Genomic DNA, 22,950 nt, shown 5'->3' with positions numbered 1-22,950 from the left:
GAACACTGATTAATATAATAAGTAGTAGTAGTAGTAATAATAATAATAATAATAAAGTTGGAAGGGACCTTGGAGGTCATTGAGTCCAACCCCCTGCTCAGGCAGGAAACCCCATACCATTTCAGACAAATGGTTGTCCAGTCTCCTCTTAAAAACCTCCAGTGTTGGAGCATTCACCGCTTCTGGAGGCAGGTGGTTCCACTGGTTAATTGTTCTGACTGTCAGGAAGTTTCTCCTTAGTTCCAGGTTGCTTCTCTCCTTGGTTAGTTTCCATCCGTTGCTTCATGTCCTATTCTATTCTGCCCTGCTCTGCTCTGCTCTGCTCTGCTCTGCTCTACTCTACTCTAGTTTTGAACATGTTTTTCAGTTGACTTGATTCAACCGTTTTCTCCTTTTAAGCCAGTGGTTCTCAAATAGTGGGGCGGGCCCCCCAGGGGGGGCGCGAGGCTCCGTAAAGGGGGGCTCGTTTGACCTCGGCAAATACTGTCATATTGGACGCACGTGACACACGCAAAGGACCCGATTGGATAGACAGTCACGCGGGGGGCGCGCGAAATGTTTTCTTCTTCCTAGGGGGGGCATGACAGAAAATAATTGAGAACCACTGTTTTAAGCCAACCTTGGCGACTTTAAGACCTGTGGACTTCAAGCTGCTTAAGACCTGGCTTTTCCGGCAGGCCTGGGGTTTATAAAATCTGACACCTGGATGACTGTTCTTGTACTGTTTGTTTTGTTATGTTTTATGTGTTTTTTATTGTTAGCTGCCCAGAGTCCTCCGGGAGTGGGGCGGCTTATAAATTTTAAAAATAAAAATAAATAAATAAATAAATTCCCAGAATTCTCCAGCCATGGCTGGGGAACGCCATAAATCTTAAAAGTTGTCAAGGTTGGACACCCCTGTTTTAAGCTATTAAAATTCTGGGCTGCCCCCCTCTGATGTATCCTGCCTGGGCAAAACTCACAGCAGTTAGGAAATAAGTAGAAGTTGTCTTTAAATTGGGTAATCCAACTTTTCAGCTTACTAATTAGTTGACCTGATTGAAATGTCTTCTCTCTTTAAACCAGCGGTATCTGACCTTGGCAACTTTAAGACCTGTGGACTTCCAACTCCCAGAATCCCCCAGCCAGCCATGCTGGCTGGGGAATTCTGGGAGTTGGAAGTCCACAAGTCATAAACATTTGCGGAAGTTAGACACCACTGTTTTTAAGCCGTTAAAAGTCTGGGCTGTCTCCTGGCTGGGCAAAACTCACCTAAGCTAAGATTTGACTCTGATATAAGCAGAAGTTATCTACACATCCAAATATGGCTCCTCGGAGTCGATATTTTTTCTTCCTCTCACTTGGGGGATCGTTTTTTATATTTCTCCTTAAAGCTCATGAAACAGAGACGTGGTTGGTTCTTCAGCACCGTTCTTCTTCAGGTAGAACTGGATTCTTCGGCGTAGCCGATGAACTTCTGACTTGAAGGAGGACCCATCAATCAGCCGAATCAACATTGGACTCTTTGTCAGGATTAATCATCCACTTTTCTGCTAGGATTGCCCATTCGGTGTTTGAGGCCAGGGGACAGCATGCTCCAGCCAATCCTGGTGCTGCCTCTCCTCTCTGCCCAGATGCCCACCCACCCACCCAGCCTCCTTGCTCACCTCGCACCGGTACAAAGTCACCCCCGGTCTCGGCCTTGTTGCGGGTGAAAGGGCCAATGGAGGGGAAGATGATCAGAGCAAAGGAAAGCAGCAAGACCTGAGGAGCAATTAAAAAGATGCTGGTATCTTTTTTGAACAGAGGGTTGGACTAGAGCAGGTCTTTTCCACCAGTGGGGCGGGTACCACCTGTGGTACATTGGCACCTGGCAGGTGGTACGCAACCATCCTAGAAAAGTGGTAGCAGGGGAGGGGAATGAGCTGAACCGGTGGCAGCACCGCACAAGCCTGAGCGAGAGACGGCTGGAGCTGCAGGGCTGTCAGGGCTCAGCAGAAGCACCAGGATCAGCGCCGCTTTCCAGCTGATCGGCGCTTCTTCGGGGCTGTCAGGGCTCAGTGGAAGCGCCAGGATCAGCGCCAGGCTCCAGCTGGAGCTCAGCACTGATCCTGGTGCTTCTGCTGAGCCCTGAAGAAGCACCAATCAGCTGGAAAGCAGCACTGATCCTGACATTTCTGCTGAGCCCAAAAGAAATGCCGATCAGCTGGAATGTTGCAGCCTCTCCAAGGTCTTGTGATTTACATTCACATGCTTGGGAACTGATTCGTATTAATGACGGTCACAGTGTCCCGGGGTCATGTGAAGTGACCAAAACACCCCCCACCCCACCCCCTCTGCCAATCCTCAACAGAAACGCTCACAACAATGACTCAGACAGGAGGAAAAGCACGGCCAGGCGGGCAGGCAGGTGTCTTGCTCAGCTGTGGCTTGGGGGGCACTTTTTTCAGTGCCATTGTAACTTTGAACAGTCATTAAGCGAACTGTTGTAAGTCGAGGACTATCTGTACTTTATCACCTTTTTCCTTTTTTGGGGGGGGGGTCATCAAGTTTTTGATATCTTGCTAGGCGACTGGTAGTACTCGGATGTTGCCATATCCTAAAAGTGGTACAATGGGTGAAAAGGTTGAAAAGACCTGGACTAGATGACCTCCAAGGTCCCTTCCAACTCTGATCTTCTGTTATTACTCTGTTATTCTTCCCTTAGGGGACTGGAGGCTAATATATACAAAGAATGGTTGCTTGAAGTGGGTATGTCTAGTTTAATGAAGAGGGGGGCAGGATAGCCGTCTTCCAATATCTCAGGGGCTGCCCCAAAGAAGAGGGAGTCAAGCTATTCTCCAAAGCACCTGAAGGCAGGACAAGAAGCAACAGATGGAAACTAATCAAGGAGAGAAGCAGCCTTGAACTATGGAGAAATTTTCTTAACAATGAGAATAATTAACCAGTGGAACAGCTTGCCTCCAGAAGTTGTAGGTGCTCCATCACTGGAGGTTTTTAAGAAGAGACTGGACAACTATGCATCTGAAATTGTATAGATTTCCTGCTTGACCAGGGGGTTGGACTAGAAGACCTCCAAGGTCCCTTCCAACTCTGTCATTCTACTCTACTCCACTCCACTCCACTCCACTCTTCCATCAAGATCAAATCTGGAGTAAATCAGAAGGGGGTGTACAGCCAGTGATGCCAGTTTGTGTCTCTTTGTAAGGAAAAAAAAAAGATATTCACAAAGGAAGAGGAAAAGAAATCTAACAATAGCCATAGCCTCTTTAAAAAAAATGTCCATTTTTTCCCTCTGAATATCAGGCAGATGTGTGCCTATGTCAGGGGTCTTCCAACTTGGCTCTTTGATGACTTGTGGACTTCAACTCCCAGAATTCCTCAGCCAGGCACACTGACTGAGGAATTCTGGGAGACGAAGTCCACAAGTCACAAAAGGGCCAAGTTGGAAGACTCCTGCTTGTGGACTTCAACTCCCAGAATTCCTCAGCCAGGCACATTTAAGTTTACATTTTTATCATCAACACAAGCTAGTCGGGCACATAGGAATATCCTGAGGTAAATCAAACAGTATATAGAGCACACAGAGGAAAAAAGATGGGGGAAAAGGGAAACGCCCCCTTCATACCCACAACAACCAATCAGAGTGTAGATTGCCTCATGCATGAGTCAGCACTCTCTAATTCAGGGGTCTTCAGACTGGGCCCTTTTAGGACTCGTGGACTTCAACTCCCAGAATTGTGCCTGGCTGAGGAATTCTGGGAGTTGAAGTCCACAAGTCACAAAAGGGCCAAGTTGGAAGATTACTGCTTGTGGACTTTAACTCCCAGAATTCCTCAGCCAGGCATTCTGGCTGAGGAATTCTGGGAGTTGAAGTCCACAAGTCACAAAAGGGCCAAGTTGGAAGACCCCTGGCCTATATGGATGAGAAGCTTCAGTTCCTCTGGCCCCCTTGGCGATAGAAAGTGGGGCTGGAGGTACTTTTGATCCATCGCCTCTTAAATTAGGGACTTTTCCCCACTGCGGAAGCGAAGTGCTCTCCACCCATCCTGGAGGCGTCAGAACAGAATGAGAGAGTCGGAAGGGTCTTTGGAGGTCATCTAGTCCAACCCCCTGCTCAGGCAGGAAACCCTATCCCATTTCAGACCAATGGCTGTCCAGTCTCTTGTTAAAACTTCCAGTGTTGGAGCATTCACCACTTCTGGAGGCAGGTTGTTAATAATAATAAAGTTGGAAGGAACCTTGGAGGTCATCTAGTCCAACCCCTTGCTCAGGCAGGAAACCCTATACCATTTCAGACAAATGGCTGTCCAGCCTCTTCTTAAAAACCTCCAGGGTTGGAGTATCCACCGCTTCTGGAGCCAGCTCGTCTCACTGGCTGGCTCTTCCCATCCCTGTTCCTCTGACCCCAGTTGCTACAGTCCCCCTGACTTCCCTCCAGGGTCAGGGGGGCAGAGTCTATATAGAATAGTCCTCAACCTACGACGGGAATTGAGCCTGGAACTACCCTGGTAAGTCATTGTAGTTGTAACTTGAGGCCAGATCCAATTTTTTTTTTTTTTTTTTGACATTTTTGTGGCCATCGATAAGCGCCCAGCATGGTGGTTAAGCGAACAGCATCGGTCTTAACATTAAGTAAGTCTATTTTCCCCAATGGGCTTTTTTTTTTTCCCCAGGGACCTTACATAAACACTGGAAGCCAGCAAAAAAAGGTGTAAATTATTGCGGAATAAGTGCAAATGACTAGAAATAATAATAATAATAATAATAATAATAATAATAATAATAATAATAATAATAATAATAATAATAATAATAATAATGTAGTAATAAAGTTGGAAGGGACCTTGGAGATCATCTAGTCCAACCCCCTGCTCAGGCAGGAAACCCTATACCATTTCAGACAAATGGCTGTCCAGTCTCTTCTTAAAAACTTCCAGTGTTGGAGCATTCACTGCTTCTGGAGGCAGGTTGTTCCACGGGTTAATTGTTCTAATTGTCAGAAAATTCCTTCCTTCCTTCCTTCCTTCCTTCCTTCCTTCCTTCCTTCCTTCCTTCCTTCCTTCCTTCCTTCCTTTCCTTTCCTTTCCTTTCCTTTCCTTTCCTTTCCTTTCCTTCCTCATTTAACAGAATAACAGACTTGAAAGGGACCTTGGAGGTCATCTAGTCCAACCCCCTGCTCAGGCAGGAAACCTTATACCATTTCGGACAAATGGCTATCCAGTCTCTTCTTAGAAACCTCCAGTGTTGGAGCATTCACCACTTCTGGAGACAGGTTGTTCCACTGGTTAATTGTTCTCACTGTCAGGAAGTTTCTCTTTAGTTCTAGGTTGCTTCTTTCCTTGATTAGTTTCCATCCGTTGCTTCTTGTCCTGCCTTTGGGTGCTTTGGAGAATAGCTTGACTCCCTCTTCTTTGGGGCAGCCCCTGAGACATGGGAACACGGCTATCCTGTCCCCCCTCGTCCTTCTCTTCGTTAAACTAGACAACTGCAGGGATTCACATACCAACTGTGGCAAGAAAGTTCGTCAAATGGGGCAAAACTCGCTTAACAACTGTCTCCCTTAGCAACATAAATGGGCTCCTTTGTGGTCATAAATCGAGGAGTAGCTGTATCTGTCCACGCACACGTGTACACGATCCCCAACATACCGCCACGCAGGTGCTCGTTTGGGCAGCCTTGCCGCTGGACTGCATCACGATGGTCTGGAGTTTCTTCAGCTGCTGCAGGAGAGACCTGGGGGGAAAAAAGGAGAACAAGGCCCCCTGTTAGGATCAGATTTTGGGGGAGAGCAGAGGGCAAATTCAGGCAATTTAAGCGGGCCAGAATTTCTTCTATCGATTCGGTGAATGCCAAGCACAGTGGGGGAGGAGATGTCCATCTCTATCACTTACAAGTTCTGCTTCTCCAGGTGAACCACTTTGCGTTGGAGCTCCTGGTTGTGAGTTGTGCAAGCCGACATCCTGAAAAGCAAAAGGGCAACAGAGGTGAAGAGGGGGGAAATGGTTTAATTTCCCGCCGGTTTATTCGTCTTTTTTTTTTTTTTAAGTTCTCCGACCTGACGTAGCTAGGAGAAGGAGAAGCCGATCCAGAGGCTGGAGCAGGATGGTGCCTAAAGATCTCGCCAACAAGAACAGGAGAAGGAACATTTTAGCCTTTCCTTAAGTAACTGTAGTTCCAGTCATGTTTTGTTTTGTTTTGTTTTTACAAAATCTGCGTGTTCAGAACTGCGGAAAGTCAGCTCCCCCCAGAGAAGGAAATATTAAAAGGGCAGAAAAATATATTTCCCTCAAAGAATCTTAAAGAGGCAGAAAAGCATGCCCAGTTTTTTTAATAGCCCCAAGTCTGCCTCCCCCAAGCAGAAACCAGCTCTGTAGAAATGCAGATGTAAACTATCAGGAAGGTTGAAGCCAGAAGCTTAGGAAGACAAAGACACCTAAAATCTAGATACCCCACCCAAAGTCTAAGACGGGACATAATAGGATTAACCCACAGATGCCAAAGGGGCACACCCAGACTCAGGTCAGAATACATGACACAGGAAATACAATGCCTCAAAACAGGAACAGGAAACAACTCCAAACAAAACGCTCCAGAGGGTATAAAAACCCACTCCCTACATGTGCTCTCTCTCTCTTTTCTTCCAGAGCAGTCTTCCTGTCTGGCTCTCCTCTTCAATAAACTGCAACCTTCTTTCTAAAGCAGATGCCATGTTGTTTATTCCCGGCTTGGACTGAACCATGATGAAGCCCTTTCCTTCAACAGAAGAAAGAAACCTTGATCCATGTTCTAGTTTAGCTTGTTGATGACCAGACTGTCGTTAAGAACGCGCGCGCGCGCGCGCACACACACACACACCATTGAGAATGAAATATTTGGGGGAATATTAAAAAGGGGCAGAATATTATATTTCCCCAAGGAAGAAATAGAGAAAAATCTTAACAAAGGCAAAAAGCAGCCCCAGTTTTTCTTAACAGCCTCAGCCAGAAGCCTCAAGTCTTTAGAGATGGATATTTTGTACCTATTAAGAAAGACGGGGGCCAATCTATTCGTAAAGAAAACGCCTTCAGCCCCAGAGCTGATGGGATTAAGAATTTACATTCCCCTACCCAAATTCTCCCCTTTATGGATTACTGCCTTGTCGTGGCGAAGGGGCTTGCGTAACTCAATGAAGCTATAAGCTATGCCGTGCAGGGCCACCCAAGACGGACAGATCATAGCAGAGAGTTTTGACAAAATGTGATCCACTGGAGAAGGAAATGGCAAACCACTCCAGTATCTTTGCCATGAAAACCCCATGGACAGTACTAATGGGGTCGCGATGGGTCAGACACGACTTCGCAATTAACAACAACAACCCAAATTCTAAGGATAGGACATGACCTTTAGGACATAATAAGGATTAACCCACCAGCATTAGACTAACAAAAGACACAAAAGCCCACCTCATTGCACAACCCAGAAATATTTCCACTTCGAAGTCTCAGATATCCATAAAGATCCACCCACTCGCAACTCCATTTGGTCAGTTGCCCCAGAACGGCATGCTGTTGCTGGTTCTGCTCATCAATAAACAGAAAACTTCTTTCAAAAGCAGCCTCCATTTTATTCCCAGCTTGGAACCAGACCTGATTTTTTTTCTTTCAGCAAGATCAAACTCAAAATGTTGAAGGGGGAAAATAACATACCGGCTTTCTAAACCATCAATGTATTCCTTCCGTTTCTTGCGACTTTCCTGAGCCGATTGTTTGTTCCGGATCTTTCTACGGATCTTCTTGAGAATGCGTTCCTCATACTGCCGATGCAAAGAGATCCAGCTTAGCTAGTCGTTTTGTTTTTAACGATATCCATTTCTTTATATGAAACCCGAAGAGTTTTTTGGTCCGTTTGTGAAATAAGGTGCAATGACTGAAGCCCTTTATTTTAAAAAGTACATCAAGGACATTCTCATTGCATTCATTCTGGACCAGAGTCCCAGTATTTTCCAGTGGGTGTGGTTCAGGACAGTTGTGATACAGGTGGTCCTTGACTTATGACAATTTGTCTAGTGTCTGTTCAAAGTTACAACAGCACTGGAAAAAAAAAAGTCACTTGTGACTGTTTTTCACACTTGCAGCCGATGCAGCATCCCCGGGGTCACGTGCTCAAAACTCACACGCTTGGCACCTGACTCATATTTATGACAGTTGCAGTGTGCTAGGATCGTGTGATCCCCTTTTGTGACCTTCTGACAAGCAAAGCTAACGAGGGAGCCAGATTCACTTAACAACCATTAATTTGGGCACTTGGCAAGTTTTTATGATAGTTGCACCGACCGGTCACATTGTTGTGAGTCTGTGCCGGCCAGTAGACCCAGCAACGGAGTCTGGGGAATCAGAGGAGGAGGAGGGGCCTGGAGTAACATCAGAGGAGGAGGAAGGCGCCGATGAGCTCCAGGACTTCCAATCTGATGAAGAGCCTGGCCCCTCCACTTGTGCTCAGGCTCAGACCCAGCTGTGCTGGGATGCTGAGCCAGACTCTGAGGACTCACAGCTGGAAGTCAATATAGATCAGTGGTGGCGAACCTATGGCGCGGGTGCCATAGGTGGCACTCAGAGCCCTTTCTGTGGGCACGCACACCATCGCCCCAGTCCTAGGCCTTCAGTTGGGTTTTATAAAACCTTTTCGCTTTAGGCCTGCGCCACCGTGTACACACAAAAAAGAGGTTCAATCAATCAATCAATTTCAATTTCTCGCGGGAAAAAAAAAGATCTTGCAAAGTTGGAATGGATGGATTGAACTTTTTAGTCCCACCCTGTCTGCCATTACCACCGCAGCCATGCCCACCCAATAAGCCACGCCCACCCAATGGACCACACCCACCCGGCACCCAACGATTCATAAGTGGGTTTCGGGTTGCAGTTTGGGCACTCGGTCTCTAAAAGGTTTGCCATCGCTGTCATAGATGCTCGCAAATGCAGACAGGCAACAAGAGCAGGACAGAGGGAGGCAATGGGGCAACACCAAGGAGGAGAAGGCATTGAGAAGCCACGCCTTGGGGCTGCATAATAAAAAGGGAAGGTGTGGGCGGTGCTGATTGCTGAAGGCAACCGTTTGCAAAGGACTTAAGTTTCATGGCATCGGATTCTGTTTGCCTTGCCTGTGAACAATTCTCCGTGTTTTGTTTGCCTTCGCTTTTGGGACATTTTGCAGGTCTGTACCTAATTAATCAAAGGGGTTTGTTTTCCCTGCATTTCTAGCCTACTTTTTAAAAGAGGGGTTTGTCCTTGTGAATTAACAAGGATCCACACAGGCTGGGACAGAACACACAGGATCACCATCTGCAACCTTCCGACAAGAAAACTCAATGGGGGAAGCCAAATTTGTTTGATGATGGCCTAATTCACTTAACTACGGCCTAATTCGCTTAACGACTGCAGAAAAAGCACAGACTCAGTGTGGCTTACCTTGGTGAGCGGGAGCTGGGTTGGAAGAGTCACCCCTTCCTTAGTCAGCAGTTTCTTCTCATCCTCGGTCAGCACCAGCTCCTGGCAATTCCCTGGGGTCTGCCTCATCGCTGCAGAGTTGACAGCCTGCTGGTGCTAGAACAGCACAAGGTGAGAATGGTCTGAGCTAGAAGAAGCATCTTCAGTGTTCTTAGAAATAACCGTCCAAAAACAAACTGGGTTTCTAGACATCCCCCATTGAAGAATATGGAATGACAGAGTTGGAAGGGACTTCAGAGGTGTTCTAGTCCAGCCCACTGCTCAAGCAGGAGACTTGATACCAGGGGTCTTCCACCCTCGCCCTTTTATGACTTGTGGACTTCAACTCCCAGAATTCCTCAGCCAGGCACATTAAATTAACGTTCTTATCATCATCCAGAAAGGAAAAACACAAGATAGTCACGCAGATCCTGAGCTAAATCAAACAGTATACAGAACACACAGAGGAAAAAAGGTGGGGAAAGGGGGATTGCCCACAGCAACCAATCAGAGTGTAGATTGCCTCATGCATGAGTCAGCCCTCTCTAATTCAGGGGTCTTCAAACTTGGCTCTTTTATGACTCGTGGACTTCAACTCCCAGAATTCCTGAGCCAGCCACGCTGAGGGAACAGGGAGAGGTTTCCAAGCTGAGCCATGCTGGCTGAGGAATTCTGGGAGTTGAAGTCCACGAGTCATAAAAGGGCCAGGGTTGAAGACCTTCTGCCCTCTACCATTCCAGAGAAAGCAGTAGTCCAGTCTCTTCTTAAAAATAGTCAGCGATGGAGCACCCACAACTTCTGGAGGCAAGTCGTTCCACTGGTTAATTGTTCTCACTGTTAGAAAATTTATCCTTCATTCCAGGTTGGTTCTCTCCTTGGTGAGGTTCCATCCGTTGTTTCTCGCCTTGTATTTTGGTGCTTTGGAGAATAGTTTAACCCCCTCGTCTTTGTAGGAGCCCCTCAGATATTGGAAGACTGCTATCATGCCACCCCTGGTCCTTCTTTGGATTAGCCTGGACATACCTAATTCCTGTAACTGTTCTTAATAGGTTTTAGCCTCCAGTCCCCTAATCATCTTTATGGCCCTTCTCTGCCCTCTTTCTAGAGCAGTGGTTCTCAACCTGTGGGCCGGGACCCCATTTGGGGTCGAACGACCATTTCACGGGGGTCGCCAAACAACGCAGTCTTCCATTTTTTTCCCCCTTTTCCTTAGCTGTGCTACTCCCTTTTATTCTATTGGCTTTTGAAAGCCAAGAGAATAGACTCTCTTGAATAGAGTCTAATTCTATTGGCTTTCAAAAGCCAATAGGAATTGTCCAGGCTGTCTCTGCCCTGCTGAGCCCGCCAAAAGCCCCAGTCTGCAAACGGTGCTGCACCAATTGAGTAGTCCTCGACTTACGACCGGTTGGGGGTCGCGGCATTAAAAAGGTTGAGAACCACTGTTCTAGAGTCTCAGCATCTTTTTTACATCGTGGTGACCAAAACTGGATGCAGGATTCTAAGTGTGGCCTTCCGAAGGCCTTGTAAAGTGGTAGTAACCCTTCACGTGATCTTGATTCTATCCCTCTGTTCATGCAGCCCAGCACTGTGTTGGATTTTTTGGGCAGCTGCAGCACACGGCTGGCTCCTATCTAAGTGATTGTCCACTAGGACTCCGAGGTCCCTCTCACAGTTGCTACTATTGAACCAAGTACCATAGATGTTTTGCCATCTACCCCCCCCCAATCATCTTTGTTGCACTCTTCCCAGAGTCAAATCTGATTCATTAGAAAGCGTTTTCAAGTGCTCTTAGAAATAACTGTAAAAAACAATAACTGGATTTCTAGATAACTCCATCATCCTTATTACGATTGAAATACTTGCCATTTCAGAGTTGTTGGAAAGAAGGAGGTCCTTAATTGTGAGCATGCAGGAGGCTGGGTTTTGATGGGTGGCATCTGTTATTTGCCTCTCCTCTGCATAAAAACCAGCAGCCCACATACCTGCAAAGAAAATAATAATAGTAGTAGTAGTAGTAGTAGTAGTAGTAGTAGTAGTAGCAGTAGCAGTAGTAGTAGTAGTAGTAGTAGTAGTAGTAGTAATAGGTGCCTTGGGTGCAAAACAACTGGAGCACCACTTGAACACCATCATCGGCATTGACAAATTCGCTATTAGTCAATTGCAAAAGTCGGCCTTACTAGGAACTGCTTCCATCCTGCGACGATATCTGTAATACCATCAGACATCCACATCTGCCTATCCCAGGTCCTGGGTAAGGACTCGATAGGTAGACAAAATGCCAAATCCAGTCTGAACATCTGGCTGACTGTGTGATGATCCATAATAATAATAATAATAATAATAATAATATAGTAGTAGTAGTAGTAGTAATAAAGTTGGAAGGGACCTTGGAGATCATCTAGTCCAACCCCCTGCTCAGGCAGGAGACCCTATACCATTTCAGACAAATGGCTGTCCAGTCTCTTCTTAAAAACTTCCAGTGTTGAAGCATTCACTACTTCTGGAGGCAGGTTGTTCCACGGGTTAATTGTTCTCACTGTCAGGAAGTTTCTCCTTAGTTCTAGGTTGCTTCTCTCCTTGGTTAGTTCCCATCCGTTGCTTCTTGTCCTGCCTTCAGGCGCTTTGGAGAAGAGCTTGACTCCCTCTTCTTTGGGGCAGCCCCTGAGATACTGGAAGACTGCTATCCTGTCCCCCCTCGTCCTTCTCTTCATTAAACTAGACATACCCAATTCCAGCAGCCTTTCCTTATATGCTTTAGCCTCTAGTCCCCTAATCATCTTTGTTGCTCTTCTCTGTACTCTTTCCAGAGTCTCAACATCTTTTTTACATCGTGGTGACCAAAACTGGATGCAGAATTCCAAGTGTGGCCTTACCAAGGCCTTGTAAAGTGGTATTAATACTTCCTGTGATCTTCATTCTATCCCTCTGTTAATGTAGCCCAGCACTGTGTTGGCCTTTTTGGCAGCTGCAACACATGGCTGGCTCCTATTTAAGGGATTGTCCACTAGGACTCCGAGGTCCCTCTCACAGTTACTACTATTGAGTAAGGTACCCCCTATACTATACCCGTGCATTTCGTTTTTCTTGAAGGAACCTGCTGGTTAGGGAACAGAAAAAAATCCAGCTTTTCAATGTACATGGAAAACTGCTTTGGAGTAGATAAAATTTGTTCTTCCAGTACATTATTATCTTATCTGCCTGACAGCCACACCTCAGAGGTCAGTCAAGTCTTTCTGGTGATCATTTGATAACAACAAAGTTAACATGAGTGCACACCTGGAGGAAGAGAATATTAATTTTACACTAAAAGCACAAACATTTTAGGTTTCATCCTGCAACAGTCAGGATCTTATGATCCTAAAAAGTTCTTCGGCTTCACTTTGCTGCCTAATGAAAACGTCACACTCACAATTCTGAGGCCACCTGAATTGTTCCCAACTCCACTTAGCACTCGGGGTCTTATTGTGTTGCAATGGTTACTCCAGTGCTTCTCAACCGTGGCAATTTTAATATAAATGGACTTCAACTCTGAGAGTTGCTAAGGCTAACTTGATTGAATCTTGATTGAATCCCTCTGTTAATGCAACTTAGGATTCTCCTGGCTTTTTTTGGCTGTTGTAGCACACCCTTGGCTCATATTTAATGGATTGTCCACTAAGATTCCAAGATCCCTCTCACGGTTGGTTTGTTACTTTCGCAGTTAAGTTGGAGACCCCTGGATTAGAGCAGGGCTTTTCAACCTTTTCACCCATTGTACCACTTTTAGGGTATGGCAACCTTACATAAACACTGGAAGCCAGCAAAAAAGGTGTAAATTATTGCAGGATAAGTGCAAATGACTGGAAATAATAATAATAATAATAATAATAATAATAATAATTTAAAAAAAATGGCGTTGGAAGAATATCTGAAGAACAATGATGAAGATGCACTGAAATTAGTATATCAGGAAGGCTTACTGACTACTGGAGAGACCAAACTGGCCTACAAGAAAGACCAAATGAAGAACAGAATAGAGGCATGGGAAGACAAAGCACTACATGGCCAATACATTAAAAAAATAGCTGGGAAAGCAGATAATAACAAGACCTGGCAATGGCTAAGAGCAGGAAAATTGAAGAAAGAGACCGAGGGACTAATTCTGGCTGCACAAGACCAAGCCTTAAGGACAAATGCATACAAAGTCAAAATTGAGAAGACAGCAACAGACAGTAAGTGCTGACCTATGCAAAGAAGCTGAAGAAACAGTGGACCACCTGGTAAGCTGTTGCAAGAAGATTGCACAGACTGATTACAAGCAGCGGCATGACAAAGTAGCAACAATGGTGCATTGGAAGATCTGCAAAAAATATCATTTGCCTGTAAGCAAAAACTGGTGGGATCATAAAATAGAGAAAGTCATAGAAAATGATAAAATTAAACTGCTCTGGGACTTCAGAATTCAAACAGACAAGCACCTGCAACATAACACCCCAGACTTAACAATTGTCGATAAGAAAGACAAAAAAGTCTGGATAGTGGACGTGGCAGTGCCTGGAGACAGCAGAATAGACGAGAAAGAACTGGAGAAGATAACAAAATACAAAGACCTACAAATAGAAATAGAAAGACTGTGGCAAAAGCAAGCAAGGGTAGTACCAATAGTGATAGGCTCCTTGGGTGCAATCCCAAAACAACTGGAGCACCACTTGAACACCATTGGCATTGACAAATTTGCTATTAGTCAATTGCAAAAGGCGGCCTTACTAGGAACTGCTTCCATCCTGCGACGATATCTGTAATACCATCAAACATCCACATCTGCCTATCCCAGGTCCTGGGTAAGGACTCGATAGGTAGACAAAATGCCAAATCCAGTCTGAACATCTGGCTGACTGTGCGATGATCCATAATAATAATAATAATTTTGAAAGTCCTTAGACAGCACGTTTCCTGGACTGTTTTCAAGGCCACAAATCAAATGTCACTTCTGTCATCACCAGCTGCTTTTGCAGTTCAGGGAAAAGATGTGGCTGTTTTAAAGGGTTATTTTTGTGCTCCGGTATAGTCTGAAGCACCTTTGAGGGATCAAACTGGATGCCTGACACAGTTGCTGGAATTGGGTATGTCTAGTTTAATGAAGAGAAGGACCAGGGGGGACATAATAGCGGTCTTCCAATATCTCAGGGGCTGCCCCAAAGAAGAGGGAGTCAAGCTATTTTCCAAAGTGCCAACCTTGACAACTTTTAAGATTTGTGGCGTTCCCCAGCCGTGGCTGGAGAATTCTGGGAATTGAAGTCCACAGGTCTTAAAGTCGCCAAGGTTGGCTTAAAAGGAGAAAACGGTTGAATCAAGTCAACTGAAAAACATGTTCAAAACTAGAGTAGAGTAGAGTAGAGTAGAGTAGAGTAGAGTAGAGTAGAGTAGAGTAGAGTAGAGTAGAATAGAATAGAATAGAATAGAATAGAATAGAATAGAACAGAATAGGACAAGAAGCAACGGGTGGAAACTAATCAAGGAGAGAAGCAACCTGGAACTAAGGAGAAACTTCCTGACAGTGAGAACAATTAACCAGTGGAACAACCTGCCTCCAGAAGCGGTGAATGCTCCAACACTGGAAGTTTTTAAGAAGAGACTGGACAACCAATTGTCTGAAATGTTATAGAGTCTCCTGCCTGAGCAGGGGGTTGGTCTAGTTGACCTCCAAGGTCCCTTTCAACATTATTATTGTTGTTGTTGTTGTTACTTATTATCCTCACTCTTGAGAGGGCAGCCATATCTATGCGTAGCCTGTCCACTAGATTGTGATTTAATGTTAAATCACAATGTTAAAGTTATTTTAACACTAAATCTCACGTACGGATGGTTAGATCAAGGATTTGTAAGCCAGGGAGTCTTCAACTTACAACAGTTCGTTTAGTGACTGCTCAAAGTTACAGCGGCACTGAAAAAAGTGACTTGTGACTATTTTCCGTACCTGTGACCGTTGCAGAATTCCTATGGTCACGGGATCAAAATTAACATGCTTGGCAACTGGATCCTATTTATGACAGTCCCAGTGTCCCGGGGGGAGGGGGGAAATCATGTGATCCCCTTTTGCAACCTTCTAACCAGCAAAGTCAATGGGGAGGCCAGGTTCCCTTGACAACGGGGTTACAAATTTAATAACTGCAGTGATTCGCTTCACAAATGTAGCGAGAAAAGTCGTAAAACTGGGCAAAATTCGCTTAGGGACCGAAATGTGGGGCTCAGTTGTGGCTGTAAGTCGAGGACTAAATGGATCCTGCGGAAGCCAATTTATAGATCTTGTTCCTTTGGGGTAACTACCCATAATCTGTCTACATATATCACATATAACGATAGCAATATACCCTCTGTGTATTCTGAGCTCATTTTCCTTCTCTCTGTTTAGCAGCATAACAGAGCTGGAAGGGGCCTTGGAGGTCATCTAGTCCAGCTCCCTGCTCAAGCAGGAAACCCTAGGCCAGACATGTCAAACACAAGGCCCAGGGGCTGGATGTGACCCGCGAAGTGGTTTCATGTGGCCCGCGAAGCCATCCTGGAAACAGTGAGGGAACGGCCCCCGCTGACTTGGCCCTGGCCCAGGCCGGCCGGGAGCCCATGTACAATTTTGGGGTGGCCCTCTATGCTGAAATGCATTCAGTCTTAGCTCCACAAGGCCGTCTGGAAACAGTGAGGAACCAGCCCCTGCTGTGTCGGCCCTGCCCCCTGGGTGCATGCTGGGGAGGGGTCACCCTTTGTGAGGATTGAAGAAATGCACCATGCCTTGGCACTTGCCCCGGTCCCCACCCCTTCTGCCAGAGACCCTCAGATCTGTCCCACTCCTGCCCAGGCCCCCACAGGCACCCTGGACGTGAACGATGTAGAGCTGGCCATGCCCACCCAGTAGGCTACACCGACTCCATCCATGCCCACCCAGTAGGCCGCACCCACCCTGGCCACACCCACCCGGGCCCCCGAGGGCAACCCCAATGCTGATGCGGCCCTCAATGAAATTGAGTTTGACACCCCTGCCCTAGACCCTAGACCAGGGTCCCCAACCCCTGGTCCATGGACCGGTACCGGGCCGCGGCATACCCGCAACCGGTCTGCACAAACAAGCAAAGCCCCATCTGCAGGATGCAAGCAGCACGCAAAACCACGCACCCTCTCATCCACGGAAAAACCCTTTCTCCATGGAACCAATGCCCTAGACCAGTGGTTCTCAACCTTTTTAATGCCGCGACCCCCAACCGGTGGTAAGTCGAGGACTACTCAACCGGTCGTAAGTCAAGGACTACTCAACTGGTGCAGCACCGTTTGCAGAAGGGGACTTTGGGCGGGCTCAGCAGGGCAGAGACAGCCTGGACAATTCCTATTGGCTTTGGAAAGCCAATAGAATTAGACTCTATTCAAGAGAGTCTATTCTATTGGCTTTCGAAAGCCAATAGAATAAAAGGGAGAAGCACAGCTAAGGAAAAGGGGGAAAAAATTGGTGGACTGCGTTGTTTGGTGACCCTCGTGAAATGGTCGTTCGACCCCAAATGGGGTCCCGACCCCCAGGTTGAGAACCGCTGCCCTAGACCATTTTGGAAAAAGGACTGAATGGGGCTGGTGAAAAATGGCGTTCACACCAATGGACCAGACGGTGTCTATGCCCTCATTTTCTCTGCTTAAGTGTGTGGACGCCATGTAGCCTTCTCTCCAGTGCCCCAGAGACGGGGGGGTTCACCTGGTTTAACATTCCAGGAAGGTGAGGGAAGTTAGCCCAGAGAAAGAAATATTAACAAGGGCAGAAAAATATATTTTTCCTCAAAAGGACTTTTTAAAACCAAACCTGGCCCCAAATCTATCTCTCTGCCCCAAGCAAGACTTTAGCCCCATACAAATGCAGATGTAAAACCATCAGAAAATTGAAGCCAGAGCAATCAAGAAGACAAAAGAGAAGATCTGCATACCCCACCCAAACTCTAGGAGTCATGAGCCCCATCACCTGGGAAGCAGGATAGGATAATAGGATTAAACCACAGATATGAAGGCCTAGACAAACACTCAGAAACAGCCTCAAGGTTCATGCCGCAGGAACAGGAAACCATTCCAAATGAGGCTAGAGCGGGTATAAAAGCCTACTACCCCATGTGCTCAGCCCTTCTCTCCTCTGCACTTTCCTGAAGAACCATCTTTCTGCAATAAACTGTAACCTTCTTCCGAAAGCAGTCGCCATGTTTGCTTATTTATTCCCGGCTTGGATGAACCGGGATGAAGACTTTACTTCTAACAAAGGGAAACAGGGTACTCACTGAAGTCTATGGAGACATCCATCTCTCTCATCTCGGCAGCTGGTTCTTTTATGGTAGGTAAGGCCTGACGGGTGTCCTGGCAGGAGGCGTAGGCCAGGTCACCGGCTGAGCTTCCGTCAGAGTAGGCCTCCGGGCTCCCAGTGGGAAGATAATGTGGAGGGCTGTCCAGCTGATCAGAATTTGGATCCTCAGATATGCCACTGTCACTGGCAGCTGGAGACCAGCTTGGAGAATCTAGGACCGTGTTTGCCGCTCCCAAGATGGAGTTGATGAAGTCGTCATTGTCTTGAGGGTTCAGCAAAACCTACCGATAGAGCGTAGAGGTGCTCCATGAAAAAGCCCCTCTTAGAAAGCCACCTTCCTGCAAGCAAAGCTTCAACAGAGCAAACTCAAAACTCTTGGATGTTACATAAACCATTAGTATCATTCTGAACCATTTTAACCAGGCCCTGAAACAGGATATTCTCAATGTTCGATTCATTGAAAAATAAGCCATTTTTGTCTGAATTGCAAAGAGGGCAATAATACCTACTAAGAATAATACCTAGTAAAATGGAAGACCAGAATTAAGCTGGTGTCCCTCTGAGGGGTCCTTGGTGCTCTCTGAACTTGGTTTTGTTTTTTGTTAGAAATTCTGTTTATATATATTGCACCATATAGAGCAGTGGTTCTCAACCTGTGGGTCGGGACCCCATTTGGGGTCAAACGACCATTTCACGGGGGGTCGCCAAACAACGCAGTCTGCCATTCCCCCCCCCCTTTTCCTTAGCTGTGCTACTCCCTTTTATTCTATTGGCTTTTGAAAGCCAATAGAATAGACTCTCTTGAATAGAGTCTAATTCTATTGGCTTTCAAAAGCCAATAGGAATTGTCCAGGCTGTCTCTGCCCTGCTGAGCCCGTCAAAAGCCCCATTCTGCAAACGGTGCTGCACCAGTTGAGTAGTCCTCGACTTACGACCGGTTGAGTAGTCCTCGACTTAAGACCAGTTGGGGGTTGCGGCATTAAAAAGGTTGAGAACCACTGATATAGAGCAAATAAAGGGTACTGTCACCATGTGCTTTACTGCTCAACTATATAACAGGAAACAGGAAATTGTACTCAGAACAGAAAAGCAGAATATATATACCATAGATCCAAACTTGTAAATACTGCCATCTACTGGCTGAATACTATTGTAGTTGTTGCATAAAAATACATTCCAAGAAACTAGCTACATCATGAGTGCTTTATCTAATTTGGGTAACGAAATGTCTGCAAGAAAACAACCAAGCTCAGAGAAAACAACCAAATGATCCCTCATTTCAACCCTTAGCTACACATATTCTCCTTTATTGGTATCCCTCTTCCTCCCCACTTCTGTTCTGTTTGCAAAATAATGAGTAGAAAATTTTCAGTTGGGAACTGACCCATTGCTTTAGTCAAGGGCACTGTCAGACCCACAAGATAGGCCCAGGTAAGAAAAGAGACTCTACAAGTGATACCGAAACTCTGCTAATTTGGGCAATAATAGCAGAATTTTGAAAGCTTGAGAGTGTGTCTTCCTCTTATACTAATGAGAGTCAAGATGGGGCAGTCTTGAGTTTCTTCCTAACACTTTTCTGGGCTTCATTTGTGCTTTGTTGCACGTTTCTGTATTTCTTCAACAAGAAGTGTTTCAGTATTTCTCCTTTCAGGGGATGTAAATATGCTTCTTCTGGCAAATGTGCTTCTTCTACCACTATTGTTTAACTTCCTCTTGTTTGTGATATTAACCTCCAAGTGTTGGGCTACAAAGTTTGGCATTGAGCATAGGACAGTGATAGTGAACCTTTTAGAGACGGAGTGCCCAAACAGCAACCCAAAACCCACTTATGCATTGTCGAGTGCCGGGTGGGCGTGGCCCATTGGGTAGCGTGGCTGCGGTGGTAACAGCAGACTGGGTGGGACTAAAAAGTTCAATCAATCCATTCCAACTTTGCAAGATCCTTTTTTTTCCCCGCGAGAAGTTGAAATTGATTGATTGATTGAACCTTTTTTTTTTTTGCACACGACGGCCGAGGCCTAAAGTGAAAAGGTTTTATAAATTCCAGCTGAAGGCCTAGGACTGGGGCAACGGTGCGCGTGCCCACCGAGAGGGCTCTGACTGCCACCTCTGGCACCCGTGCCATAGGTTCGCCACCACTGGCATAGGATATTTTCAGTACTTTTTGCTGCAATGGAGCAGTTAACGCTATTCTCCTAGGTCAGGGGTAGGCCACCTTGGCTCATTTATGACTCGTGGACTTCAACTCCCAGAATTCCTGGGCCAGCATGGCTGGTTCAGGAATGATGGGTACTGAAGTCCACAAGTCCTAAAAGAGCCAAGGTTGCCTACCCCTGTTCCTAGGTCTTCCCAGCTGCTGCCCCCTTTCTCAACCCGGTGCCATCTGCTCACTCTGCCTTCTTGTGCCATCCAAGCGGCCTCTGAGGATCCCAGCTCCACATTGCGAAGGACTCCGTCCTGCCCGTCAAAGAGGAGATCCAATAACTCCACGCCGTCAAGACTGGGGCAGGCCATAACTGCAAGAGAGAGAAGACGAGTTAGGCTCAGGAGCTACTGCTACTTATGCAGCGCTGGGTGGACCCAACAAACAAGCTCGTTAAACATGGAGTTAGTTGAATCTGTTAAAAGAATCGAAGTCAACATGTTCATTAGTTGCATCACCCCAGTTGTCACTTTATACCAGCGGTTCTCCACCTGTGGGTCGGGACCCCATTTGGGGTCGAACGACCATTTCACGGGGGTCGCCAAACAACGCAGTCTGCCATTTTTTCCCCCTTTTCCTTAGCTGTGCTACTCCCTTTTATTCTATTGGCTTTTGAAAGCCAATAGAAGAGACTCTCTTGAATAGAGTCTAATTCTATTGGCTTTCAAAAGCCAATAGGAATTGTCCAGGCTGTGTCTGCCCTGCTGAGCCCGCCAAAAGTCCCATTCTGCAAACAGTGCTGTACCAGTTGGGTAGTCCTCGACTTACGACTGGTTGGGGGTCGCGGCATTAAAAATGTTAAGAAACACTGCTTTATACCATGATAAGGTTTACTGGTTTGACGCGAGCATGGGAAAGGAGCAATTGTGGCTTATTGTATACAGGTAGTCCTTGACTGACCTGTATACAATAAGCCACAATTCGTTTAATGACCATGGCACTGAAAAAGTGACTTATGACCAGTTTTCACACTTACGACCATCGCAGCCTCCCCTGTGGTCACGTGATCAAAATTCAGACGCCTGGCCACTGGCTCCTATCTATGACTGTCGCAATGTCCCATGGTCATGTGATCCCTTTTGCGAGCTTCCGACGAGCAAAGTCCATGGGGAAGCCAGATTCTTTTAACAACTGCAGTGATTCGCTTAACGACTGTGGAAAGAAAGGTTGTAAAGTGGGGCAAAATTCGATGAACATCTGACTCGCTTAGCAACAGAAATTCTAGGCTCAGTTGTGGTTGTAAGACGAGGATTGCCTGTAGTAGCTATGCACACTAAATTCATCTTAATTTACAAGTAGCATTTGCTTAATGACCAGTCCTTTACAACTGTTTGAAGTTATAGTCACAGAACAGATGATTTACGGCCCATAAGTACACACAGACACACAGACACACACACACACACACACACACACACACAAAGACATACACACAGACACTGGCCATTGTAAATGATTATGCTGCCTTCCCTCTATGGTCCCATGACCAAATTTCGCGAGGGTCACTTTTACGACTGGTCAACTGTGTTCCGCAATCAAGCGGCTGCGACTTGCGACATGATTTTCGCCGGTTAAGAAAAGCCTATTTAAGAACAATGGGATCCAAATCTATAATGTTAGCTAAACTTTGATTTTACATATTTTTAAGAACATTTAGCTTCTAATAGCATTTTTACATTGTTATGGTTTACATACGAACTGTTTTCAATTTAACCGACGTCGGCCATCCAGAGTCCTTTCCAGGAGACGGATAGCCATATAAATCTGATTAATAAATATATAAAAAAATAAACTTCAACAGCAAAACTGGTGGTTTCACTGTGTAGCGTGCGCTGGTGCGTGTCCCCTCAGTTGTGGTTGTAAGACGAGGATTGTCTGTAATAGCTATGCATGACTCCAAACAGATTAATCTTAGTAATAGTAGTAAAGTTGGAAGGGACCTTGGAGGTCATCTAGTCCAACCCCCTGCTCAGGCAGGAAACCCTACACCATTTCGGACAAATGGCTGTCCAGTCTCTTCTTAAAAACTTCCAGCGTTGGAGCATTCACCGCTTCTGGAGGCAGGTTGTTCCACTGATTAATTGTTCTCACTGTCAGGAAGTTTCTCCTTAGTTCTAGGTTGCTTCTCTCCTTGATTAGTTTCCACCCATTGCTTCTTGTCCTGCCTTAAGGCGCTTTGGAAAATAGCTTGATTCCCTCTTCTTAATTTACAAGTAGCATTTGCTTAATGACCAATCCTTTACAACAGTTTGAAGTTATAGTCACAGAATAGATGATTGACGGCCCATAAATACACACACACACACACACACACACACACACACACACACAGACACTGGCCGTTGTAAATAATTATGCCGCCTTCCCTCTATAATCCCATGACCAAATTTCGCGAGGGTCACTTTTACGACTGGTCAACTGTGTTCCGCAATCAAGCGCCTGCGACTTGCGACATGATTTTCGCCGGTTAAGAAAAGCCTATTTAAGAACAATGGGATCCAAATCTAAAATGTTAGCTAGATTTTACATATTTTTACATATTTTAAAAACATTTAGCTTCTAATAGCATTTTTACATTGTTATGGTTTACATACGAACTGTTTTCAATTTAACCGACGTCGGCCATCCAGAGTCCTTTCCAGGAGATGGATAGCCCTATAAATCTGATTAATAAATACATAAACAAATAAACTTCAACAGCAAAACTGGTGCTTCCACTCTGTAGCGTGCGCTGGTGCGTGTCCCCTCGATGCAGGTGGAAGAGATGGTGCATTTTTGGTTGCCTTCAGTAGGAAATATCCTCATTTCAAAATTGCCCTTTCTAGTAGATTACAATAGCCACCATCCACTCCTCCCAGGTATTGGTTAAAGTGGGAGTATTAAATTATTTTCCTGAATTTTTCTCTCGGCCATTTTTCCTCTCATCCTCTTCCATCTCTGTGCCATGTCTGTTTTTCAAATACGTCCCTAGGTCTTCCCACTCCTTTATACAGAATCTTTTG

The 22,950-nt window shown here is 45.8% G+C and overlaps 1 protein-coding gene across 2 annotated transcripts in view; it reads right to left on the bottom strand.

Annotated features, from left to right (window-relative positions):
• Nucleotides 1-22,950, bottom strand: part of CREB3L3 (cAMP responsive element binding protein 3 like 3) — a 30,030-nt gene that overhangs the window by 3,733 nt on the left and 3,347 nt on the right. The window contains exons 2-10 of one of the 2 annotated variants that reach the window (XM_039337201.1): nucleotides 20,925-21,100; nucleotides 20,137-20,261; nucleotides 17,723-18,026; nucleotides 11,307-11,425; nucleotides 9,426-9,560; nucleotides 7,668-7,774; nucleotides 5,874-5,942; nucleotides 5,631-5,715; nucleotides 1,647-1,743 (exon numbers count right to left, since the gene is read on the bottom strand). In XM_039337201.1, coding sequence (XP_039193135.1) covers nucleotides 1,647-1,743; nucleotides 5,631-5,715; nucleotides 5,874-5,942; nucleotides 7,668-7,774; nucleotides 9,426-9,560; nucleotides 11,307-11,425; nucleotides 17,723-18,026; nucleotides 20,137-20,259 — 1,039 coding nt within the window. In that variant the 5' untranslated portion in view covers nucleotides 20,260-20,261; nucleotides 20,925-21,100. The remainder of the gene's footprint in view (nucleotides 1-1,646; nucleotides 1,744-5,630; nucleotides 5,716-5,873; nucleotides 5,943-7,667; nucleotides 7,775-9,425; nucleotides 9,561-11,306; nucleotides 11,426-17,722; nucleotides 18,027-20,136; nucleotides 20,262-20,924; nucleotides 21,101-22,950) is intronic. The other variant, XM_039337200.1, reaches the window with a different exon arrangement.

The sequence above is a fragment of the Crotalus tigris genome, unplaced genomic scaffold (genome assembly GCF_016545835.1).
Source record: "Crotalus tigris isolate CLP2741 ecotype Arizona unplaced genomic scaffold, ASM1654583v1 scf7180000017668.6805642782:7212621, whole genome shotgun sequence".
NCBI classification, from domain to species: Eukaryota; Metazoa; Chordata; class Lepidosauria; order Squamata; family Viperidae; genus Crotalus; species Crotalus tigris.
Note: the sequence above shows the minus strand (reverse complement) of the source record. Positions and strands in the feature narration are given on the sequence as shown.